General features: G+C 35.4%; 1 protein-coding gene across 5 annotated transcripts in view; it reads right to left on the bottom strand.

The window, feature by feature from the left end:
- Nucleotides 1-26,085, bottom strand: part of ripor1 (RHO family interacting cell polarization regulator 1) — a 299,969-nt gene that overhangs the window by 75,373 nt on the left and 198,511 nt on the right. For 4 of the 5 annotated variants that reach the window (XM_028809409.2, XM_028809408.2, XM_028809406.2 and 1 more), the window contains exons 3-8: nt 19,824-19,976; nt 16,761-16,839; nt 6,546-6,569; nt 5,889-5,942; nt 3,410-3,559; nt 2,765-2,828 (exon numbers count right to left, since the gene is read on the bottom strand). In XM_028809409.2, coding sequence (XP_028665242.2) covers nt 2,765-2,828; nt 3,410-3,559; nt 5,889-5,942; nt 6,546-6,569; nt 16,761-16,839; nt 19,824-19,976 — 524 coding nt within the window. Of the gene's footprint in view, nt 1-2,764; nt 2,829-3,409; nt 3,560-5,888; nt 5,943-6,545; nt 6,570-16,760; nt 16,840-19,823; nt 19,996-26,085 lie in introns of all 5 variants that reach the window. The other variant, XM_028809411.2, reaches the window with a different exon arrangement.

The raw sequence follows: 26,085 nt of genomic DNA, 5'->3' as shown, positions 1-26,085 counted from the left end.
ATTATTTATTTTTGTATACTATTATGCATTATTATTCTTATCTAATTTTGTTTTTCTTTGTATGCAACTACTTCTTTGAATTCTTGTAAAGCACTTTGAGCTGTATCACTTATATGAAAATATGTTTTTAAATAGAAATGTTAAATTTTTTCTCAATTGACTGCCATAAACACTATACAGCATTATTGACAGGTTATGTGGTTCTTTTTAATTTTGACCTGAACTACCACTCTGAAACTTATTTATTAGTTAACAATCTTGGTGGTGCTGGTTTGGGTTTATGAAACACTTTGGTGTTGAAGAAAAAACAATGTTTCCATTATTTTGGATATTGGAATATCTTTATCCCAGTTATTTCGGATATTGAGGCATATTAATGTATCCACGTTTTAAGTTGCAAAATTATCCTTATATTTTTCCCCAGTATAAATGCATTAACTCAATATTCTTCTTATAACATTTGTAGTGATCCTTTATTTCAGTGGTCAACATTCTGGTCATCTAAAAGAAAAGATCTATAACCTATAACCAATCACTATCATCTCCTGTGTCAAGTCATTCTTCAAATCTCAAACATAATTTGGTCCATGGTGACAACATTTTCTTCTGTCATTGTCACCCAAAACTTGGTCGACCTTAGGACACCTTTGAGACATTACACCATGGCACTATTCTACAGATAATAAATCAATTGTAGCACATGAAGGGGACTGACAGGGATAAATGTTGACATAAAATTTTCATTTACTAATCTGGCCAACGCTTTTATCAAAAGTGACTTACAAATTTTGAGATTAAATTGGTTTCATTTGTTTTACTAATTGGAGCACAGGCAGGTGAAGTGACTTGCTAAGGGTCACAGTGCCAGTAGTGGAACTGAACCCACAACCTTGTGGTTTGAAGGCCAAAGCCTTAACTATTGCGCCACACTGAATCCCCCAATGATTTTTTGTTCACAAAACATCCCCAGTGTGTAGATATGTATATAGTTAATGATGCACTGATTAAATAGCCAGAGAATTAAAGCAACTTTTTTTTTCCCCTCTTTAAACACAGTAAATTTAAAAATCACCAACTATTTAACAATTTTAAGAGAGCATAGCATTTTGTGAAGGGCTTGAGTTGCAAACTACAGGCACATTTCAACAATAAGTCTGCTGACTTCTTTTGTTAATTTATTTTGTGGAAACAGCCTTTAGCAATAAAGAAAATTAGTAAGATGAAATACTCTCTCTGGCAGCATTGTTACATCCAGATATAAGCAAAGATTTTTAGTTAAGCAGATGACTTTTTGGGACTCAGTCAATCGCCACAAGATTTTAAGGATGGAAGATGGCTCATTTATAAAGTGGTGTATATGGGGCTTTTAGAAAAGTTTCAGTTAAACAGTTTTTATTTGATGTAGTGTAGCATGTTAATAGATTAACACTAACTGGCAAATTATTTTGATATTTTCCATGAAAGCTTCTATACTTTTGTAGATGAACTTCTGCAAGAACTGATCCATATAACTTTTAAATTCTGTTCATTTTGACAAGTATTATTCTGAAGAACACAGGTGCACGTCACTTTAAGTATGCCCAATCCATAAACAGTTTGAGTCACAGCAGATAGAAGTGAGAAGTGAGTATGCAACAGAAGACAAACATAGTGTGAAAAATTACTTACTAGAAGAAGTGAGTAAGGAGTTTGCTTGCAGTATTGACAATTAGCTTATGTACTTGTATGACAAACTATTAACAATACTCAATGTATACATATGTTATACACTGGAACAAAGTATCATGTTATACTGAATATTTATGGCATGTGAGGCATATACATGTAAGATCACAATTTACCTGTCAATATTATTTAATCTTTTACACTTATTCAGTCGGGAAAAATACATACATACATACATACCATAAAAACTCTTAAAAATATAGATGAAAACTTTACAAGACCTTTCATTTCAGATACATTTCAAGTTTGAAGATTCACAATAGACAATAAATAAACAGAAATGACTAAGTGAAACACAGGAAGGAGGTGTGTAAACTGGAATTAATCTCCGGAACCACTTGGCAATTGACACTACAGTCAAATGGTTTCATGACAAGGAATGAACTAGGGCACTGAAAAAATAAACCCTATTTCCTAAATGTACTAAACTTCCTGTTTTGAGAAAAAGTACTGGGGTATGTTATAGGAGGTGCAGCAGGGGTGTCTGTGATGTCTTAAGTGTAGATGAGCCCTTGCTTCCTGAAACTAGTGTGTCCTATGGCATACTGCAAAAAAGCTTTTACTATTCACCAGATGTTTCCTTTTTAATCTGTCCCTCTAGTCTTTTTGCATTTGTCCAAGACTTCAGAAAATGCAAGCAGTGTCACCCAGTGGTTAAGGCTTTGGACTTCAAATCATGAGGTTGTACGTTCAAATCCTACCACTGACACTGTGTGACCCTGAGTAAGTCACTTCACCAGCCTGTGCTCCAATTGGAAAACCAAAAGAAATGCAAGTAATTGTATCTCAAATGTTGTACGTTGCTTTTGGCCAAATAAACACATGTAAATGTAAATAAATGGAAATGTAGCTTATAAAAAAGATATAACTAAATTTGAACACAAGCTTGTTTCTACAATAAAATCTACAGGCAATACAGTGCCAAGACAACTATGTCAAGCAATGTTCATCTGTTAATGAAATCCAACCAAAAAGAGAAAATCATTTTAAAGAATTTACCATCATGTTATCATATGGCCAAAAAAAAAAAGATATATACCTTTCATCTTCACATGGAATTCACCAAGCTGATTTTCCAGTTCATTTTCTAATATGCACATACTCTGCAATAATATATATATATATGGAGAAAAAGAAAGGATGAGATCATGAGGGTCCAAAAAAATTAGAGGATTTACATTTAAATATATTCAACAGAACAACATGTAAAAACATTTCTGAAACAAGGCATTCTCACTACAAAAAGCAAATAAATACACAGTAATTGTTGCAATGATTTATTCCTACAACACAAAACTGTCTCTACATCACAATGTATTAGTTATACTTTTGCCTGGCATAAACTTAAATAAAGATAGTATTTATAAACCCCTTCTTCTCTTTATACATTCACTGTTTTCAAAATAAAAAATATAAACTTTACTTAATGTCAAAATGTAGTGTTGCATGTGTTCACCTCCTTAATGGGAGTCAAAAATACTTAAAGGTAACTAAGTCATTTCACACTGCTCATTTTTGTTTAGAGACACATTAATACCTCATTATAATGACAAATTCATCAGAAAAATATTTGCTTGCAAAAGACGATTATGACCCATTCCACTAATCAAGAAAGTATCATGCAGAGAAACATTTCTACCATTAAAAAGTTTGATCAGTGAAACAGATTTAGTCCTGCTGTTACCTCTGTATACTCTCTGTATCCTTTGTTAGCTTCTGCCAAGCTCTCACGTGCCTCTTTGCTGCCTGGGGATGCTGTGTATGCCTTCACCATTTTATTAGCTCCATCCCTGAGTCTACGCTTCATGCAGTAAGCCTCATAAAGTTCATCAATCTGAGATAAAAAAAAAAGCATGCCATAACATTGAAGATACATGTATTGAGAGTTATGAAGTAGGTTATGTCTTCATACTGTGGATGAGGCATTCGGTCAAATTACCAAATATCCAAGCAACAAAGCTTGATGGACCAAATGATCCCCCACTGATTTGTCTAACTTATCATGTTTTAAAAAATATTGTTTATACTCTGTGTAACTACAATAACTAGGAAAGATTATATTCTCCACTTTAGCATTACCAGTATACCAATAACAAAGATAAATTATGTCTTCAAGTGCAAAAGTTTTAGTTTCTGATACATTTTCCTTGCTTCTAGAGAATGGTTTCCTTTTCCTGTCCTTTATCCAAGTATTTATAAGAAGGGAAATATGAGCTACACAAAATTCACCTAAACACTTCAAGCAGGAATTTCAGTTTTCATCATTCCCAGCTGTCCATAATTAAATGAACTTTAACATAAAAATTAAAATGATAGATGTGTACTCAGCTGGTAACACTGCAATCACTGCTACCTAATGAGCTCTGCTACTCTACATTGGAGGAGGAGCTTGCCTGTGGATGGAGAGGGTGAAGATCTGAAAGCTTGAATAAAAGTAGGGCTCAGAACTGGCTACCTCCATATAATGAGGAGTGTTTTGTCAATTTTTAATACATATGATGAACCCCCATATTTGATGGCGAGTCACAGCAAGTTCAGTTACTGTGGCATTTTGGATACTGTGGAGTATCAGCTTAAACGTCTTATTTCAGATTCTATTTAATGTTGAATGGGTTTCATCTGATGCATTCAGACAATAGTGGAAGCAGGTCTCTAACTACCAAGCCAGAAATTCTTACGTGCATTTGGAATTGTTGTTTATTATATATATATTTTTCTTGAGCTTCTGTAACTAAGCATTTCACTACAATTTGCACTGTGTGCACAACTGTATGAAACAAATAAAACTTGATTCGATTTGAATTTTAACATTCTCAAATAGCAAATTCTCACAAATTTAATAATTAATTTGGTAGCAGTTATATATAAACAGGACAATAAACAAAATGTGTAAATGCTATCTTGCTTATCATGAATTTGTTTTCTTTATCTATATTTTTGGTCACAAACACCCTGAAACCTCAAATGGTATTGGGTTTCCTCTTCCTTCATTGCATTCATTTTCGGTTTTCCCACTTTATTATCAATACTTTTGAGTGAAAACCTTCTGCTGTGACAAATAAAACAACATAGCTGTATGAAGCAATGTATAAACATTATATTGTCAAATTATCAATTTAATTATCAATTTAAAGGATTACAGCCAATAAAAGCTTTAGAAAGAAAAATGGTGCAGAGATTAAAGGCAATAAAGAAATGGACTTGCACATGCCTGGTTATGTTAGATTAACTATCAGGTAAAATTGCTTCAGAAAGCCTCCAAACGTTCAAAATGGACTTGCACACGCCTGATTATGTTAAATTGTCTATCAGGTAAAATTGCATCAGAAAGCCTCCTAACATTTGTAATAGGCCATAAGGACAAGAATTTATTATAAAGTACAAAATGTGCATAAGACCTTATGATTGGATACATAGGGAATTCAATAGTCAAGAATCATGTATATGATATTTATTTATTAAAAGCTAACTCGCTTAAGGTTACAAATGATGCAACATTTAAATTGTTTAACAAATTAACTTTTACATAAGTCCTTTGTTTTGTTTAAATCACCCCAAAATAAAAACTTACTGGAAGAGGACAAAATTTACTTTTGTGGGCCACACGTTTAGTAAAAAAGAAGTAAAATAATGGCTGTGAAGTATACATGCAGTGTTTTTATGATATTGGAAAATAATGTAAAAACGTAATTATTCAGTGTTTTCAGTTTCAGCTAAAGCCTTCAACTGATAAAGTATGTGTCTAGTTTGCCCAGTATTTAACACTGCATATAGTTTTGGAGTGCTGTCTGCTAGCTACTGAGAATGCCTCTACACTAGCTGAGCAAGATCATGCGACTGTCTTTGTGTACACACATTTATGATTCATATCTCCTCCATTCCTGTCAACTGCACAGGAGCCAACAGTGTACAATAATAATAAGATCAGACAAAGCTGGTTAGAAAAGTCTTAAAATCAGATATTTATGAATACATTAGGTAAAGTAAATAATCAAACTAAGCAAATCGTTGCTTTATAGGAATGACTAGCGTAATAATTACAAAGCTAGTCAGGCTTGAAGTGCACAATTATCAAGTGCATACTCATAATAAGGGTAAAAAAAAAAAACAAAACAAAAAAAAAACACACACAAAACAGAAGTTGGCAGTTACTCCCAATGTACCTTGCTTAGGTGAAATTCCAACCGGCGCATGAATCTTTCAATAGATTTGACTTGCTGTGAAAAAACAAAGTATCAAGTTTAGCCCAATTGCATCTAACAAAAATACCAATGCACACATAATACAATTTCCCAAAAGTCCTCTCTTTCCATTACAACTGAACTTCTCAAGCAATGCAAATGAAAAATTATAATCTTTTTTAAGATTATCTTTCTCATGCTCACCATTCCTTTAGTTGAAGAATATCTTGCATAAAAATATTTTGTGACTCTTAATATTTCAGAAATTATAAAACTTAAGGCTCAAAACATAATTGCAACATATAAAACTGTACCCCTTGGAACTTCAATTCTGTATTATAATGAATGAAGCCAACGTGTAGGAGGCTGTATTACACTGCATACGTTTTAGAACACTTTGCAATGAGTGTTCCATTAATATGGATGGAGGTGCAACAAATAATTACCAAAACAAAAGATGAAAATCAACCCCAAAAACATGAAAGTATGGAGGAATTAGAATGTTAGAATAAAACAGGTAGTACACGACAAAAGGAACAAACAGAAAAAATTAAAAAAATGAGTGAATGTAAAGTTAAGGAGGAGCTTTAGTGAAACCAACTGCAAACCTCATAGAACCCCCTAGGTAAAGCATCTCACCTTATCCAACTCGTACAAGAAGCCCTGTAATAAAACAAAGATAAGCACTAGTTAAAATGATGACTGTCACAGGACTTCACATTTTCTTGCTTTTTTCAACAAACCATTACACGACTGTTTACAGTTAATACTCAAGCAAGATTTTTTTCCCCAGAATGGAAATATCTATGTTGCAAATGGATTTCAAGGTGGGAGACTTAAATAAATAGTTCTACTTAACATTCAGGAAGTACAGATGACCAGTATGTCTAATAAGAACTGAGCACAATTAAAATTACAACACAAATACTATGTGAATATGTCTATTTACATACAGTATATATTACCACACCACTTCAGTAATATTAACTTGGTAACAGAAAAGTCATAATTTTAATTTCTAAAATGAAACCTATTACTTGTCCACTAAGCCAAACAATGGCTATTCTAGCAGTGATCATTCCAAGCAGTATCAATAGTTAATTAATGACTGGCACAGTTCCAAATGTAGTAGAAGTGTCATTTATCAGACCATTACAGAGAAAGGTATATGTGCAACATACACTTGTTTCTTTTTAAAAAAAAGGTTAGTAAGAATTTGCAATGAAGCAATTAAATACATATCACAATTTATTCGAAAAATTCTAGTCTGACTTCTGCACCAGTCACAGTACAGAAACAACACTTTACCTGTTCCAATTATATCTTATGATGGAAGGAAAGTCCACAGTAAGCATGTTGTTAGATTTAAGAGTATTGACTAGTTATTCTGTTATAGTGGGTAGAAAATTATGTTGGGCTTCCAGGCACTGTCCTTGAGTGGTGTAGTTCATATTTATTAATTTTTCAATTCATGCAGCATTATGTGCTGACAGTACTCCATCACTACATTCAAAAGTTAAATACGGTGTCCTGTAGGATTCATTACACTGACATTTACTATTTTTTCCTGACTTGCTTCCATTAGGAATTTAATTAGAAAACCATTTTCCCTTGTATGCAGATGATGCCCAGCTATACATTTCCTTTAGACCAATAATACTTCTCCAATAGTGTCGTTAATTAACTGTGTCAGTAACATAAAGAGTGAACAGATGATATTAATTTGTCACTGAGTAAAAGAAAAAACAATGTTATTCATGGGGCTGAGGAGTGATAAAGACCATAACAATATTCAGTCACTTTTTAACTCAACTGTACTGTTAGTTTTATTGAATTATCATACAACTTAGATGTTATCTTTGACACCTATATTTTTTTTTTAAATAAACATTCAAAAATTTAAGACCGATGCTAAATATAGAGTATTCTTAGAAATTAATTCATGTTTTTTTCTAGTAGAACTGACTACTACAATGTGTTAATTAAAGGATGTTCATACCATTGTATATGTAGCTTTCAGTTTCACCATAATTCTCCTACAAGAATCATTATAAGGAGGTAGAAAGTGCAATCTCATAACTTCATATTAAGTCTTTAAACCAACTTCATAGGCTTAGGAATTATTTTAAAATCCTCCGTCTTGCATATAAAGCGTTAAGGCTCTGTTTACAGTGCTAATCTGAAGTTACCTACAAACCAGAGTGCACAGCCTGCCCACTATAGATTCCATGGTTTAACAAAGTGGGAGGCAAAGCTTCTATCTATAGGTCTGCAAAGCCGTGGAATGATGTGGCTGCAAATACAGAAGAAGCACCATCAGTCTCAGCTTTTAAATCCAGGTTAAATACTCCATACTTTACTTTTTTTACAATGTAAAGAATGTATGAATTTGATTCAGTTTGCTACAATTTCAAAAGTCAAAGGATACATAAAAATAAGATATTATCCATATTACTAAACGAGAATGGTAAACCGGATATGGACGCAGGGACCTGCCCATGGACATAGGAGACATAGTGCGCAGGCGCCACACAAAGCCCCCCTCCCCAGAGTGAAACGGGAGAGACTACGAACGTGCGCAAGTGCCACACAAAGCCCCCCCAGCCCCACAGCAAAACAGGAGAGACTACGGTTGGATGTCGCAAGCAGGATAAAGCGAGGTCAGAAATAAAAGACAGAGTAGGAAACAAAGTAAAACATCATAAAGAGGTTAAAGAACAGGGCCAAACACATGGAGAGCAGGTTACAGATGATGAGAACTGGAATGCAACAGCTTCAAAAAAACCTAGGCATGAAACACATGCACAGCGAGGGACAGAATATAAAGGCGGTAACAACGACAGTTAAACGTCCACACCACACAGAGGAGGCAGACCCGGAAGGTGCAGGCGCCTACATTGCGCGTCGTAAGGCGCGGGAAAGTACGAAAGGCAAAGGCGCCTACACAGCATGGTGAAACCCGACATAATACGGAAGGCGCAGGCGTTGCCACCATATTGTGAGTGGCACTAATGCGTAGTGAGGGCGCAGGCGTCACCGCCATGTTGTGCGTGGCACTACTGCTGAGTGAAGTTAGGAATAATGGGCTGCTTGGTGTGCCACACAAACCCCCCCACAGACTACGGAGTCCATGGAGACTACGAACGACATAACCACACAAACAACAGGAGTCAGCGCCCAACCCCAGAGTAAAACGGGACAGAATACGGAGTCAAGAAAGGTTCACAAATCAAACCCGACATAATACGCCACCCCAGAGTAAAACGGAACAGACTACGGAGTCCAGAAAGGGTCACAAATCAATTGGAGTACGGAAAGCGCAAGATAGTAAGCAAACACACTACACAGCTTGATCCACGCACCTCTAATGACCCGCAAGCAAAAACACAATATAGTACAGAAACCCAACAAATACGGACTCCACAACATATTTGAATCACATTACAGTGATACAATCATACAAACAACAGGAGTCAGCGCCCCACCCCAGAGTAGAATGGGACAGAATACGGAGTCGAGAAAGGTTCACAAATCAAACCCGACATGATACGCCACCCCAGAGTAAAACGGGACAGACTACGGAGTCCAGAAAGGGTCACAAATCAATTGGAGTACGGAAAGCGCCAGATAGTACGCAAACACACTACACATGCATGATCCACGCACCTCTAATAACCCGCAAGCAAAAACACGATATAGTACAGAAACCCCACAAATACGGACTCCAGAACATATTTGAATCACATTACAGTGATACAATATTAACAGTGCAACCACACAAGACACAGGTACAACACCTGATGGGTAATAAGAATAAACGGACACTCCGTATTAAAGGTTCGTCATCCTCACACGTGAAGACTATACAGCATAAGTGAATCATCACATTACAGTCATACATTATTAACAATTCAACCACAGAAAACGCTACGTATTAACAGTAAGTGCAATCCATTATCCGTATTACTAACGCTAAACAGGGAAGAACTAATGGAGTTGCGCTCATGCCTCCAAAACAATACACTAGATACCACTGTTAACGCGACGGGCTATATTATGTCCAAAGAATATTGATGTTGATCACATAAATAACCAAGTCATTGCATTACTTCCTGGAGAAAGCCGCCTCTTTGTCAGTACTTAGAAAGTTGATTCTGAAGACGACATTGAACATCTTAATTTCCCCTTACAATATCTGAACACTATTAACCCAGCCGGATTACCACAACACAATCTTAACCTTAAAATCGGAACAATTGTCATGCTATTAAGAAACCTTAATACTAAACAGGGTTTATGCAACGGTACACGTTTAGTCATCAACACCATGACAAACAATATTATTGAAGCAAAAATACTTACAGGATCACATACTGACAATACTGTTTTAATTCCTAGAATTGACCTTATTACACTTGGGCGACGCCAATTTCCCAGTAAACCTGCATTTGCCATGACAATCAACAAATCCCAAGCACAGACCATGGACAAAGTTGGCATATACCTCTCTGAGCGCGTATTTGGACATGGACAACTTTATGTAGCCTTCTCATGAGTTTGGCGTTCATCTGACATTAAAGTTACAGTTATAAATACTCCAATACCAAGGAAAACTCATTCAAGGACAAACAACTATCTTTACTACAAATATTGTATATAAAGAGATATTCCAATAAATCTTTGTGATTTACCATACAATACGTTCTTTACTTCCTATCCACCATCTGAAACTGCGGAGGCAAAGCAGGAACGGGTTCAAACCGAACGAGCTCAACTGACGGATATACGCCTACAACGCGCGTCTCAAACCACAGAAGCAGGGCAAGCACAAGTTCAAAACAACGCAAGCTCCTACAACGCACGTCTGAAACTACGGCTGCCCAGCGGGCACGGGTTCAAAACGCCGGGGGTAGGCGAGCGAAGCGAGCAGGGGGCGGAGCCCCCTTGTAACACAATATAGTATTTTATAATCAACAGATCTGCACAAAAAAATAAAACAGTTGAATAGCTATATAATCCAATAAGGTACAGTTAGGTCCATAAATATTTGGACAGAGAACTTTTTTCTAATTTTGGTTCTGTACATTACCACAATGAATTTTAAATGAAACAACTCAGATGCAGTTGAAGTGCAGACTTTCAGCTTTAATTCAGTGGGGTGAACAAAACAATTGCATAAAAATGTGAGGCAACTAAAGCATTTTTTTAACACAATCCCTTCATTTCAGGGGCTCAAAAGTAATTGGACAATTGACTCAAAGGCTATTTCAAGGGCAGGTGTGGGCAAGTCCATCGTTATGTCATTATCAATTAAGCAGATAAAAGGCCTGGAGTTGATTTGAGGTGTGGTGCTTGCATGTGGAAGATTTTGCTGTGAACAGACAGCATGCGGTCAAAGGAGCTCTCTATGCAGGTGAAAGAAGCCATCCTTAAGCTGCGAAAACAGAAAAAAACCATCCGAGAAATTGCTACAATATAACGAGTGGCAAAATCTACAGTTTGGTACAACCTGAGAAAGAAAGCAAGCACTGGTGAAGTCAGCAATGCAAAAAGACCTGGACGTCCACGGAAGACAACAGTGGTGGATGATCGCAGAATCATTTCCATGGTGAATAGAAACCCCTTCACAACAGCTAACCAAGTGAACAACACTCTCCAGGGGGTAGGCGCATCGATATCCAAGTCTACCATAAAGAGAAGACTGCATGAAAGTAAATACAGAGGGTGCACTGCAAGGTGCAAGCCACTCATAAGCCTCAAGAATAGAAAGGCTAGATTGGACTTTGCTAAAGAACATCTAAAAAAGCCAGCACAGTTCTGGAAAAACATTCTTTGGACAGATGAAACCAAGATCAACCTCTACCAGAATGACGGCAAGAAAAAAGTAGAAGGCGTGGAACAGCTCATTATCCAAAGCATACCACATCATCTGTAAAACATGGTGGAGGCAGTGTGATGGCTTGGGCGGCATGGCTGCCAGTGGCACTAGGACACTAGTGTTTATTGATGATCCATATTACTAAACAAGAATGGTAAACCGGATATGGATGCAGGGATCTGCCCATGGACGCAGGAGACATAGTGCGCAGGCGCCACACAAAGCCCCACCTGCCCCACAGCAAAACGGGAGAGACTACGGTTGGATTGTGACACAGGATAAAAGCAGCCGAATGAATTCTGAGGTGTTCAGAGACATACTGTCTGCTCAAATGCAGCTAAATGCAGTCAAATTGATTGTCCATCTGTATCATGAAACGCTGCCCAATGACCCAAAACATACAGCCAAAGCAACCCAGGAGTTTATTAAAGCAAAGACGTGGAAAATTCTTGAATGGGCAAGTCAGTCACCTGATCTTAACCCAATTGAGCATGCATTTCACTTGTTGAAGACTAAACTTTGAACAGAAAGGCCCACAAACAAACAGCAACTGAAAGCCGCTGTAGTAAAGGCCTGGCAGAGCATTAAAAAGGAGGAAACCCAGCATCTGGTGATGTCCATGAGTTCAAGACTTCAGGCTGTCATTGCCAGCAAAGGGTTTTCAACCAAGTATTAGAAATGAACATTTTATTTCAAGTTATTTAATTTGTCCAATTACTTTTGAGCCCCTGAAATGAATGGATTGTGTTAAAAAAATGTTTTAGTTGCCTCACATTTTTATGCAATCGTTTTGTTCACCCCACTGAATTAAAGCTGAAAGTCTGCACTTCAACTACATCTGTGTTGTTTCATTTAAAATTCATTGTGGTAATGTACAGAACCAAAATTAGAAAAAAGTTGTCTCTGTCCAAATATTTATGGACCCAACTGTATAAGTATTTACTTTTTCATAAGCTTTATACAAGTTATAAAATTTATATTCTGATATTATTATATAGGTAACTCAAAAGAGAAACACTTCAAATATTATTGTGTTGTAGATTTAATTTTAATTATTTTTTTTTTATTTTAATTTAAATGGCATTTAAAGAACTCTGAGAGGAGGAGGAATAAAATTCTGTGGTTTAAGATGATAAATACTGAACTCTTTGGGCAGAATTCCAAGAGCTATGTCTAACCAAGACCAGGCTTTGCTCATCACCTCTATAGAGAAGCATGGTGGTGGTAGCATCATGCTATTGGGGGTGCTTCTTAGCAGCAATAACAGGGAGACTGGTCAGACTTGAGGGAAGGAGGAATGCAAGCAAATAGAAAGAGGTCCTCGAAAACTTGCTCTAGAGTGCATGCAATCTCAGACTGAGTTGGTATTTCACCTTTCAGAAAGACAATGATCCAAGCATACAGCCAGGAAAATGCCGGAGTGACTTCAAGGCAAGTCACTATCTGTCTTTGAGTGGCCCAGCCAAAGCCTAGAATCACATAAAAAATCTGTGGCAAGACCTGAAGATGGACGTTTACAGATGCTTCCCATCCAACCTAACGAGGCCTAAGAGGATCCGTCAGGAAGAATGACATAAACGGCCTAAACCTAGATGTGTAAACTTTTAGAGACATACTAAAAATTTAAAGCTGCAAGTCAAAAGGGCTTTTAAGTACTTAATTAAGGGTATGAATACTTATTTCAGTTTTTGATTATTAATAAATTTGAAAACCTTGCTGAAAACATTTTCACGTTGTCATTATGGGTTACAACTGTAAATTGATGGCTAAAAATTGCAAATTTATCAATTTAAAATCAAATGCTCAACACAATAATGTGTGCTGAAAGTAAAAGGGTTTGAGAGCCCTTTTTGAATCCACTGTATATATATGTATACAGTGAATATTACATATAGATATACAGTATATAGGTATATAGTACCTTAGCAAGAGCGCATTCTGCCAGAATACAGGAGTCCCTCACATTTCAAATAAAATATTGATGCGCAAATCAGCCCCCCTCTATATGAATGCAGCTGTGAGTAATCATTATCCTCTAAGACTTAGCTATGTAGTAATTTAACAGTTCTTGATACATGCCGTAAAATAATGCCATACTAAATAAGAGAATGTGAATACATTCTGCAGACAACAGTCATAATATCTAAATCCTCATCAGAAGTTCAGTAAGTTATAGGACAGAGTGGAAAAAGACAAGACATGGAAGATATTGTATATTGTACATGAAACGTTAAGAAACTTAAAATACAGAAATTTCAAAGATTTGTGTTATAAAGCATTAATGTAAGAAAGTCCAACTCACACATTTTATTTTTACAGAATGCACTGTGTGATTGTGGTAAAAATAGTTTCACCAAAAATGTCCCAGTTTATTAATATACTGTTTTCACTCAACATTAATTATAAAGGTTAATGTGCAAATGCATAGCTGTTTTGACTTCTCTGTTGACAGTCCCAGATAAATTAAATGTAAATGAATTGCAAACACTGGGAAATACTGAATATAACCAAAGCTCAATTTAATTTTGTTATAAAGTTTTGTGTCTGCCTTTCCCACCTGAATTACTCAATTTAAATGAGTTTTCTAAATAAACTCTTAAATAATATTCCTGGTTTTTTTTGTCTTAATTGTCTGGAAAGTTTTTAATATTCCTGAGCAGAAGACAGTCACGTCAGATTGGGGAGCATGCACAGGTGCAGTGCGTTGCTGCACCCACCATACGATGAAACAGCTCAACCCCCATGGTAGACACGTGGTTCAGTACCATCCTCTGGAAGTGACCTTCTAACTACCACAGCCAGGTGTTACGTGGGTGTCCCCTTTGCCTGGTCCAGCCACTCGGGTCCACATGGCTGTAGTGCCGTAACTGACGCTCCCTCACAATGCATGTGCCTCATTCGGGAATCCGTAAGCAACCATTCATTCAGCACAAAGTCAAACCAGCAGTACGCAAGGATTCTCCAAACAGACACAGTACCAAAGGAGTCCAGTCTATGTCTCAAGTCACTGGAAAGTGTCCGTGTCTCGCAACCATATAGCAAGACAGGAAGCACCAGGACCCTAAAGACTTGGACCTCCTTTCGCATAGACATTTGCAGCATCACACACCCCTTTCCAGCAACCTCATGACCCCCATGCTCTCCCAATCAGCCTACTGTCTTCATAGGAAGAGTCACCAGAGACATGAATTTCACTGCCGAGTTAAGTAAACCTCTCGACAAGGTAAATACTCTCCCCGCAGACAGACACACGGCTGATGGCACTGTCTAAGAGGTCATTAAAGGCTTAGATCTTGCAAGCCCAGACACTCAGACTCCTTGCTCAGTCTCTTGAGAGCCCCAATCAAAGCCTCCATTAACACCGCAAATTTCATAGCATCGTTAGCAAAGTCAAGATCAGGGAATCTTTCTTCACCAACAGATGCCCCACAGCTGCTGGACCCCCCAACCTTGCCCAACACCCAGTCCATGCAAGCATTGAACAGAGTAGGAGCAAAAACACACCCCTGACGAACCCCAGAATCAACTGGGAAAAACACAGAGGTTCTGCCTCAACTTGGCACAGCACTCACGAAGTCTCGGGATGTTCCACAGGGTAGCTCGATCAACTGAGTCGAAAGCCTTATGAAAATCGACAAAGGCTGCAAGGAAACTCTGCTGATATTTGCATTTCAGCTCCATGACAGCCATCAGTGCCAGGATGTGTTCTATGGTACACATTCTTAAGCGTAAAACTAGACTGCTCCAGCAGCTGGTAGGTGATCAAGTGATCACGGATCCTATTGAAGACGACCCTAGCAAGGACCTTACCCGGCACAGAGAGCAGTGTTATCCCCCTGTAGCTGCCGCAATCCAGGCGATCACCCTTCTCTTTCCAGATAGGGATTACAAGTCTCGTTTTCCAGTCAGTTGGAGACAGATGCAACCTTTTATATACTAACTTAAAGCACGGTGTTCAGAATTTTAAAACATCTTTGTGTTTAAAAAAGAAAAAAAAAAAATCATAGGATAAAATGTGTGTGCAAAATCAATGATCAAGGCTCTTTTTCATTTTAGATTATGTGCCCCTCTAATGCCATGCTTTTAAATTATTAAACTGTTATAAATTTACTAATTAGATTTTATTTATTTGTCACATACACACACTCAAGGGTATACAGTGAAATACAGTTCAGTGAACAGCCAGTACTATACAACTAAATTAAAAAGTATTAATTAAATGTCGATATAAAATATTAAAAGGTACAGATAGAGACATATTAATTGTTCAATAATCAATAACAGTTGAAAATACAAATAATAGATAACTATTTTTACATTTCAAAGAATGCCTGACAAGACGACCATTTATTTATTTTTATCACCTGTGAAATTAAGCTCTTTCTCAGACTTTCTGCTCTTGATTTGAGGCAACGCTGATACCTGTAAAATCTTCACCATTTAAACGGGCTGTTGAAAGACTATGATTCTGACTACCTTGGCAGTGAAACTTTTTGTATATAGGTCCTGGAGGGTTGGTAATGGTACCTCCACAATTCCCTATGGTGCTGTATGGTTATTCCATACCAGGCAGTGATGCATCCTGCCAGTATGCTTTCACGGACCTTGTGATAGAAGGACTATAGTACTCTTTTTGACATTGTATTTCTTCAGATGTCAGATAATAAAGGCACTGCCTTGTCGTTACCTACTGTACTCTATGTGGACAGCATTTTACAATGCAATGTCTACCACTGTGTACAATTTAACAAATGAAAGATTATGTATTGAATGAAAAGGCTTGGTTATGTGGGCAATCTTTCTCAGAAACAAAGATAAGAAGCTGCCAGAGAATACTGGGTAGTCAATATGGAACATGAATACTTTGCTACTTCCTAAATACACAAAAGACTGTTTGCAGACAGCACTGAAATGACAAACCCTTCCTATTTCTAATTCTAAGCACTTTAGAAGTGTCACAAAAACTTAGTACTTACAAGCCTTGAATTCCTCTTAGACTCCCTCATCTGTCGCGTTAGGTTATCCAGTTCTAACTGATGGACCTGCAGGTAAGATCTGTAAGAAGAACCCCAACAATATCTCATTAATCACAATGATCTGTAAATTTATATTACTCTAAATAAAGAAATGGCAACATGTTTTAGAGGAAACTTGTTACACTGCTTTAGAACAATTCTCAAATCATAATGTGAAGGAGGGTAAATAGAGAAGAAATAGAGCAGGCTTTGAGGATACAGGACCATTTTAACTCCTTCCCAAACTTAATCATCTATGTCACAATTTGCCTTTCAAGAGTGTTAATCTCAAATCACTCTTAGCTACTGAAGGACCATTTCATTTCCATGTCTCTCAAATGTTGGGTTATTTGAGTAAGCTACTGCTTTGGTGGTAGACTCAGTGTTCACACAACTAAACTGACTAGCCCAGTGCTTGTACAGATCAACTGCACTGAGCAATGGCAATCATGTCTAAATGATGCCTATGACAATTCATATCTTAAAACCAGTGCACTTTTTTGCTTCCTTCTGTATTGTGCCTAAAGTAATAATATCAATTAGCACACATTCAAAACTGCATTATATTAAACATTCAATTAAACCTACCTCAAAAACCCAGTGTGTGTCTCTGGAGAGTAAGTTGGGGTATGAGAAAAATGAAAAATTACTAATACAAGAAATTGTAAATGGGGATTAAAGGATTAACTAGTGAACACTCACATTTTGTGGATCACTTTTGAGTTATGAGTTGTACTTTGCCATTTACTTTTCCATGATGACAACACACATGAGTACTGCACGTACTTCACTCAAATGCTGCCGTGGATACAACAGTTGGAACTTCAAGTCATACAGTGCCATGTTAAAGGGACTGAATAATGTTTCTACAATGTAAAAAAAATTGACCGACAAAAGAAAACAAGTTGCAGAATGACATTATTTTTTTACATGAATCATTCTTTTAGTGTTAAATTAACAAGTTAATTGCATAAGGGACTGTTGTTTTCATATCTATACTTTTAACTATTAATTTAACATTGGAGTTTTCATATGCACAAAAAAATGAAGTGCTCTATAACCTATCTGATGCACATGCAGCAGTTCATATTCATACATATGTATCTGCTTCACAGTAATTGCTTCCTGTATTCTAATCTCATCAGACACAGTCACACGTCTTAGGGGAAAAAAAAAAATTATGTCATATCTTTAAATCTTTTTTTTTTTTTTTTTTTTTTTTTACTTTTGCAATGTTTTGCTCAAGAAAGCGTTTTATTTTCAGACAATTACAAGAGTTGCTGGAATTACCAGTATTATGATTTTGATACTAATTATTTATAAGCATACTGTATGACACCCGACAGGTAAGAGCAGGCTACAGCCTGTCTTACTCATTTAAATAACTCCTGAAAAAAATTATTGGAAACACTTCCCGATCATTGATGAGTGAAAAGGTGTTGATGCGACGCCTAGAGAAAAAGAAAAAAAAACTTTTTTGATTCAGACATGTAATTAACAGTCTGTGAACCTGTACAGCATAAAATGGAGTCTTGTATACACCGTCTGGTAATCATTTATTGCAGAGAATGAGAGAATTTGTGTTTACAAATATTTAGATAACCTGCCCAATTTACTATATATATATATATATATATATATATATATATATATATATATATATATATATATATATAAACATAAACCTCTGGTTAAATTCCAGAAAAAACACTAACTCAATTAACTGAAAATGTATTTCATGTATTTTATGACTTTTAAGTTCTTTAAACCTTTACAAACCTCTTCCAGTTATTTTGTATATAAAGTAAAGACTTAAGAAGAAATGCAAACAAACCACAAATTGTTTTAATAAAACAATCAAATTTAGCTGGTAATAACTGTTTGTCATACCAAGTGTGAAAAGGTTTACCACAAAAGGCAGTATGTAGAACAGAGAGTTATGCTTATAGAATATTTGGTGCAATGAAGGGGAAGTGTATTAAACCAATACTGGTAATGACAAATCTGTTCTGAGATTTTTCAGGTATAGAGGATAGAAGGTTCAAGATAAGGTTCATCTATTCATTTTTCATGATGACAGAGAGTGGCAACATATTATATGTTGATCTGAACATTTAAGAAAGAATTTTGTAATACTATGTACACATGACAGTAATAACCATAAATCACTTTTAATGCAGTGAAAATATTAATGCTTTATATATATATATATATATATATATATATATATATATATATATATATATATATATATATATACACACATATACAGTATATATATATTAGCTGTTTAAAATGGTTCTAAAGTCTACACATAATAATCTAGAGAAGGGATTCTCAAAGCCCATTGTGGCTTCAGGTTTTTGCTTCAACCAGATTCATAATCGTATGATAACACTGATCTCAATTAATTAGCTGTTTTTTTTCTCTTCTCTCATTCTAATTTATGAAAGCACAGAGGCATGATTTTTACATTTATAAGACATTTAGAAATATTTCTGCTTTTGCTATAGATTTAAATGCTTAACTCGCTTTTGTTGCTTTCGTTATATTTTACCCTTTCTCTGTGCAGTTTGCTGCCTTCATTGTATCTTAATAATGATGATTAAAAACAAGCAGAGCAGACACCCAGGCAAACACTGAATCGTGGAAGGCTGCAACTACTTTAGTGTCAGACCCACTAATTAGAAAACAATGGATTAATTAAACAATTAGAACACCCAGAAAAATAGAATGACTATCAAGATGAAAATATTGTTAAAAAAAAAATAAACATTCCCGTATAACTGTTTAAGGCTTTTTTTTTTTTTTTTTTTTAAACCAAACCTAGCTTTCTAGTTTCTATATTGTTCCCAAAACACAGAATCTGGGCAATAACAGTTCACTTAATTAGCCCATGATTTCAAATAAAAACAGAAGTTGGCTGGAACAAAAACCTGCAGCCACAAGGGGTCCCCAGGACCGACATTGAGAACCCCTGGTCTAGGGTAACATTTAATCTTAATATTTAATGAAGTTCCTTACTGGAGTCCTCTTTTAAGAGCTTCATAAACTTCATCAAGTCTCTCAGGCTGTGGGATCTTGGGTGGTGGGGATTTGTGGGACAGTCCGAACATCCTTCTAGTTCTCACAGATGGCTTCCTGATGTTGTTTGGGGTGCTGAACACAGCTAGAGTCCTTTAAGATCAATAACAAGCTATGTTGAGACAAAAAGTACTTAAATTTAGACAGTTATTGTTCTAAACAGTATTTTTAATACTTTAGGAATCCCTATTTTTTTAAAATGCTTTAACCAGAGGCTCTTGTTTAATCCAAATGAATCACTATATTTCTAAATATAAATGGTTTGCATGCATAAATTTTGATTAATAAAATTTATGAATGCAATATAAAAAGAAAGAAGTAAAATAAAAGTAGCTCAAATTAAAAATATGAACAAGAACAAAGTTAATTAGCTCAGCCAACAAGTACAGCGTGCTGGAATACTGTAATTGGGCAACAAGTCACTCAAGCAGTCAAATACCACTTCGTGGAGCCCTGTGCTATGTAAAGATAAGAAACCTACTCAATGTTAGCATAACCCTACATATGTCCATGTTCTACCCATCAAGTTCAAAAGGCCACACTAAACCTATTGTAGAACATTTTATATTCCAAATATGCTCATACTGATTTCTCTGTGCTCTTTCACTGGGTTTCAAAGAAAAACAAAGTAAAACTCATTCTCAAAAACTTGGATCACAGATTCTTCCAACAATAAATGACAGACTAACATTTTAAACTATTCTTTTTCTTTAATGGCTGCGTTTTTGCATCTACTCTGATCTCCTTGATTTCTTATGCGTGTAAACTGTTCTTTCTTTTTCAGTCATATACCCGATAAAGGCTATATATCTTAAACATTGCGTCTGTTACTATCTTCTCATTTTTTTTTTTAATCATAAACAGGCTTTTCATATTTTTCCTTTTTCCAATGCATGCCAACACAGCCTTCCATTAACCTTAGTGTACTAAAGGGAGTGTTATGAGTGTTTATTAATGTAGGAATGTATTTCACATTTCTGTGAAGTAGTCTACAAAAAAAGAAAAATTGTTGTACAAAAGAATGGCATCTCTATATAAATGTGGACACCCTCCAACATTGGCTGACAATATCAATAAGACTTTTATGGGACATCCAAAGACGCCCAAGATAAGGAATCTTCAGACCACTCTTGCTGTAGCCAATATCCATGTTGATAATATTCAACACTGTAAAAGTATTTCTAGTACGGTATCCAAAACTAATTTCTCAAAAATTAGCATTGCTGTTTTAATTAAGCTTAAAAAAAGGAGACACTTAAATTTGAACTTTCCAGACCATGAAAAAATACAATTATAAAGGAAATTATAAATTAAAAGACTTAATAAACCATTTTACAAGAGAAAACAACATCCTCCATCTCAAAGGTGACAGCCAAATGTTGGTCCTTCAGCTTGACAAAATTCCTAAACATTACAGCATATCTACTAATGTATATACTGTAGAAAGCAACATTGTATTTTGAGATCAAAATGTTAAAATGTATCAGTCTATTAAAATGTTGTAGAAAGGCCTGAAGGACTGCTCACGCAAGGTAGCCATCAAACATAAAAAATGAAAAATGAACTGATCACATACTTTTGACTTTTATCCAGCACTACATACAGATGTGTCCAACAACCCATTAAATTCTGTTACTTAATTATTACTTTATGTTACACTATTTCAATAGTGCAGTGGTTCTAAAGTTTAGCCCTGAGGATGCAGCATTGTTCTTAATGGCAATCAGTTTTGTTTTAATTCTCCCCTTAACTACTACCTCCACAGGGTCCAGAATGCATCCTGTAACTGAGCTTGCCTTTTTAATTATCTTGTTGATTCAGTGGACCTCTCTTGAAGTGATGTTACCAGACCAGTGACAGGGATTCGAACCGGCAACCTTTGGGATACCAGCGCAGATCCTTAGCCTCAGAGCCACCACTCCGCCTGGACTCGTATAGTCCAGACCAGTCTCTCAAAGATAATTATAATTTCTTATAATTATATTATTACTAATTATAAAAATGTAATTATAAAAAAATAATTGCATGTTTTTTCTAATCTTTCAGTGCTTAACTCTGTTTTGTCATTTTCTTTATTATTCACTTTTTCTTTAGAGTTTGCAATCTTAATTTTATCCAACTATTGACAATTAACAACAAGCTGAGCAAACACCAATGCAAACAACACAGATTACTAAAGGGATCTATTTCAATGTTATCCACTTTTGCAATTATTAGTCAACAGCCAAAATAGCCTGAACAAAAAATATGATTAGTATATTGAAAATTGAAAAGAATGAATTTTTACTCTTCTTATTCTTACACATATTTTTTTTAAAATCTGTATATATTTTTCAATATCCAGTTTGTAATTTCTGGGCTGATACAAAAAAACCCAAGAGAAAGAACACTTGCTCAAACATCCAATTATAGTATTTGTTTTGTAAAATAATTACTGACAATTTACACCAATTTACTATTGGTTGTGCATCACTGATGCAAACTATGGGATCAATATAGAGAACAATTTTAAGGCAGAAATGCTATTATCATGTACTACAGTAGCAGAGAATCATATTTAAGCCTTCTTTAGCTTACACAGTGTTAAGTCATGAAAAATTACTCCAGTCTTCTAGAGACCTCGAAATTGATATAATTTGCTGTATGAAATAATGATGATGATACTGACAGTATTCTCAAATGTATAAACTAATTTCATGGTATGCACCTTTAAAAAATCTTGTCTTACAGGTGTACATCATAGAAGTCTTCCAAGATTAAAACTGTCTAAAATCTATTAGAGTCAGAATCCACTTGCGAATGATGTGATCACTGACCAGCATCATTAGGCGATACATTTTTAAAAAATTTCCATACCACGATCATTCTGAGAAAAAATATCTGCTTATTTACCATCTACCAATGTTGGACTCAGAATTGGTCCTGAAATTCTAACTACATTATTTAGAGTGACATCAGATGGAATAACATAAAAGCAATAAACAGTCTCTCGTGATATCTTACACTATTATTGCTCATATCTCGACTTTTAATGCTTAACTGGAGAATCCTGACTTACCTCCTATAACAGCAAGATAACAATATCTTATATACCTTAAAGCTAAAAAAATATTTTACATGCAAGGAATGACATAAACTTTCTTCAGAATTTCTCAAGAATTCATTAACGCTGTTCTAAGACTGTCCAACAAGCCTATTTTGACAACTTTTGACAAGAACAAGGATATATAGAATGTTATAATGGGTTTTCAGGTCTACAGTATATTGTTCTGTAAGCTGAGTAGGGGTTGGATGCAATTGTTGCCTATGCTAAAAACATTTATTAAAGTTTTGGAATGTGCTGGTACTTCTGATTGAGATGTGTTTTGCTTGCTGCAGTGTGATAGTAGATTTTTAAATTAAAATTAAATGGAAATTATGGATTATTTGCAAATACTAAAACAATGGAAGCAAAGAATTCATCACGTCAATCATAGTCACTTCAAGACCATGTTAGCAAATAATATTTGTTACCTTATTTTTGCATGGTAATCTGTTCCACAAGAATTAAGTTTAAAAAGCTATATAAAACTACTATAATATTTATCCATTCACGATTTATCAATTTAAAGAAACATAAGAGGCGAGCCTCAGGTTACAAACAAGTTCTGTTGTTGTTGTACAGAAAATGTCCATTAATGTAAATATTAGCAAAAATGCACAATGTTTTATTATTTAATTTAAAGAAAATGTATTAGTACTAAGACAGTAAAGCAATATTAATGCATCTTAAATCACAAAATACAAACAATTTAAAAGAGAGATATGTATAATATGGTGACAATAATGACATAGTACCTTCATAGAGTTGGAATAGCATAATGATGGCAACATAAAAGACGTAATTATGGCAGTACAAACCACCAATAAACAGATGAATGATCCCTCAACAGAGATGTGCTGTCTTTGCGGAGGGAATGCTAAGAGTATAACTTCATCCTCCTAGCATCTGTACTCCCTAAGATGGTATGGCTAGGACACTGGGAACTACAAGCCACCTCACGTAAACAAATCACTTAAACTAACGGCTCCCAGTCTGTGACAGAGTTTGTTGCACAGCTGCTGCCGACATTCAGTGACATGCTCTGTCTTAGCTGTGAAACTACCGAGTGTAACCTCCCCTCTCAGCGGCTATGATCCTTGAGATGCCACTACTGGCATGCATACTTAGGACACTTGGAATTGCAAGCAGTAGGTTCTACAACACCAGCTAAACAGCCAGCTGCTTACCTCAGACTGAGCTTACTTGTGCATGCTGAAGGTCGCATTCAAGATTTACAAAATGATTGAAAACGGTGACATAATTCATAGTGTGCAATACTATTTATCACTTTATTCGTGACAGTTGCTACATATTCATCAGTGTCAAAACTAGCTTGCTACAATTAAAAGTAAAAAATAGTCACTAGAATGAAACTCAAATGAAAAGGAATATTTTAATGTTTTATGTATTCACTCGTACTGTAACTGTGGAACAGGTGTAACCTAAAACCTGCTTGTATTTATACATAAACACATAAGTAACAATGTAGCAAATGCAATGTCTACACTACTATATATACAGTATCAACAATGGCACAGAAAGGACATTAGGAAATAAACTGCTAACTGCTCTGATGATGTCTCAAGTTTACAAAAACAGTCAAATCAAATATTTACAACAACACACTCATAGGCTTTTATTTTTTTTTTTTTATATCAAATTCAGTCTTTTTTCCAATTACATTTATGTTGGGTTTCAGTGCAAAGTAAGGTTAACATGAGAAACTGAGTTACTCTATTCACTTTATTTAAAAAAAGAAAAAATGATAATAAAATTAACATCTTTGAGCATCAGTTAAACAAAGCATGGATGGAGGCCCATTAGAAAGGGTCAGTGGTTTAGAAATATTTCACCTTAAACAAAAATTCAGTTGTCTGCTGACACTGCACAGCTAAATTAATATACCTTCACGGCAAAAAAAAATATGCAATAGAACCTAAGACATCTAGGTTTGACACAAGACCCACCTGATGCCACAAGGTCAATTAAAGCTAACGTTGGACAGTGTATAGTTGTAGTGTGTACTACATGATTCATGTCAGATTATTATATTAGCTGTGAATATCTGCCTGGTCAAGACATTTCCTGATATATGCGTTTTATTCCTCTAGTTTAAATGATACAAAAACTTTATACAAATTAGGACATTTTTACATTTGCCTATCAATGCATTCTAGCCTAAAGATGAGGATAAAAGTAAAGTCAATGTTTCTCAAATGTTTCAAGTGAACCCATCTACTTGTTATTTTCTGTAACAAGCTCAGAATTTGATTTTTTCAGGCTGTACATTTACATTTACTTATTTGTCTGATGCCATTACTCAAGGCGATTTACACTTATGATACAATTGTTAATATTTCTTTTGGTTTTCCAATTCAAGTACAGGCAGGTCAAGTGACTTGCTCAAGGTCATACAGTGTCAGTAGCAGAACATGAACCCACACCCTCAGGTTCTGAAGTCCAAAGCCTTAACCAGTACGCCACAATGCTTTATGCATATTATGAATATTCAAAAAAGAACCCCAAAATTTCCAATATTTTTTCCATTACGTTCTGAAAGCATAGTGTATTTGCTTAGTAATGCTATAACAAAAAAGTCCTTTGGCAAACATCAGGATTGTCAGTTACACAGAAAAATCCTTAATTGCACTCAACTTTCATTTGAGTTGTTTTGAAAGCCACTAGGCTGGGGCTGAATTTAAGATGTCATATTGGAGAATGACACTTTTCACATTAATATGACAGCAAGCAATTGAATTAGTGAAAAGCTAAAGTTGACCTGAAACAAATCACAATATACCACAGACAACTATACATGGGACAGAAGGCTAAAAACCCCTTCTTGTTGAATAAACAAGTCTATTACCATGTAAAACTCCATCTCCCATTCTCACCTGGTCATAGTCAGGTGTGCAGTGGCTGTCATGACAAAGATGGCCATAGAAATGCATGGGATTCAGTATTTTAACAAGAAAGTCTTATATATCAAGTATACTTACAACCATAAGTAAATAAATGATTTTATGCATTTTTTATCTTTATTTTGTAACTGACTAGCAATGCCAGGGCAATTAACCATAGATGAGAGGGTACGTTTTTGATTTTTTTTTAGAGTAGGGA

The sequence above is a fragment of the Erpetoichthys calabaricus genome, chromosome 9 (genome assembly GCF_900747795.2).
Source record: "Erpetoichthys calabaricus chromosome 9, fErpCal1.3, whole genome shotgun sequence".
Taxonomy (NCBI): domain Eukaryota; kingdom Metazoa; phylum Chordata; class Cladistia; order Polypteriformes; family Polypteridae; genus Erpetoichthys; species Erpetoichthys calabaricus.
Note: the sequence above shows the minus strand (reverse complement) of the source record. Positions and strands in the feature narration are given on the sequence as shown.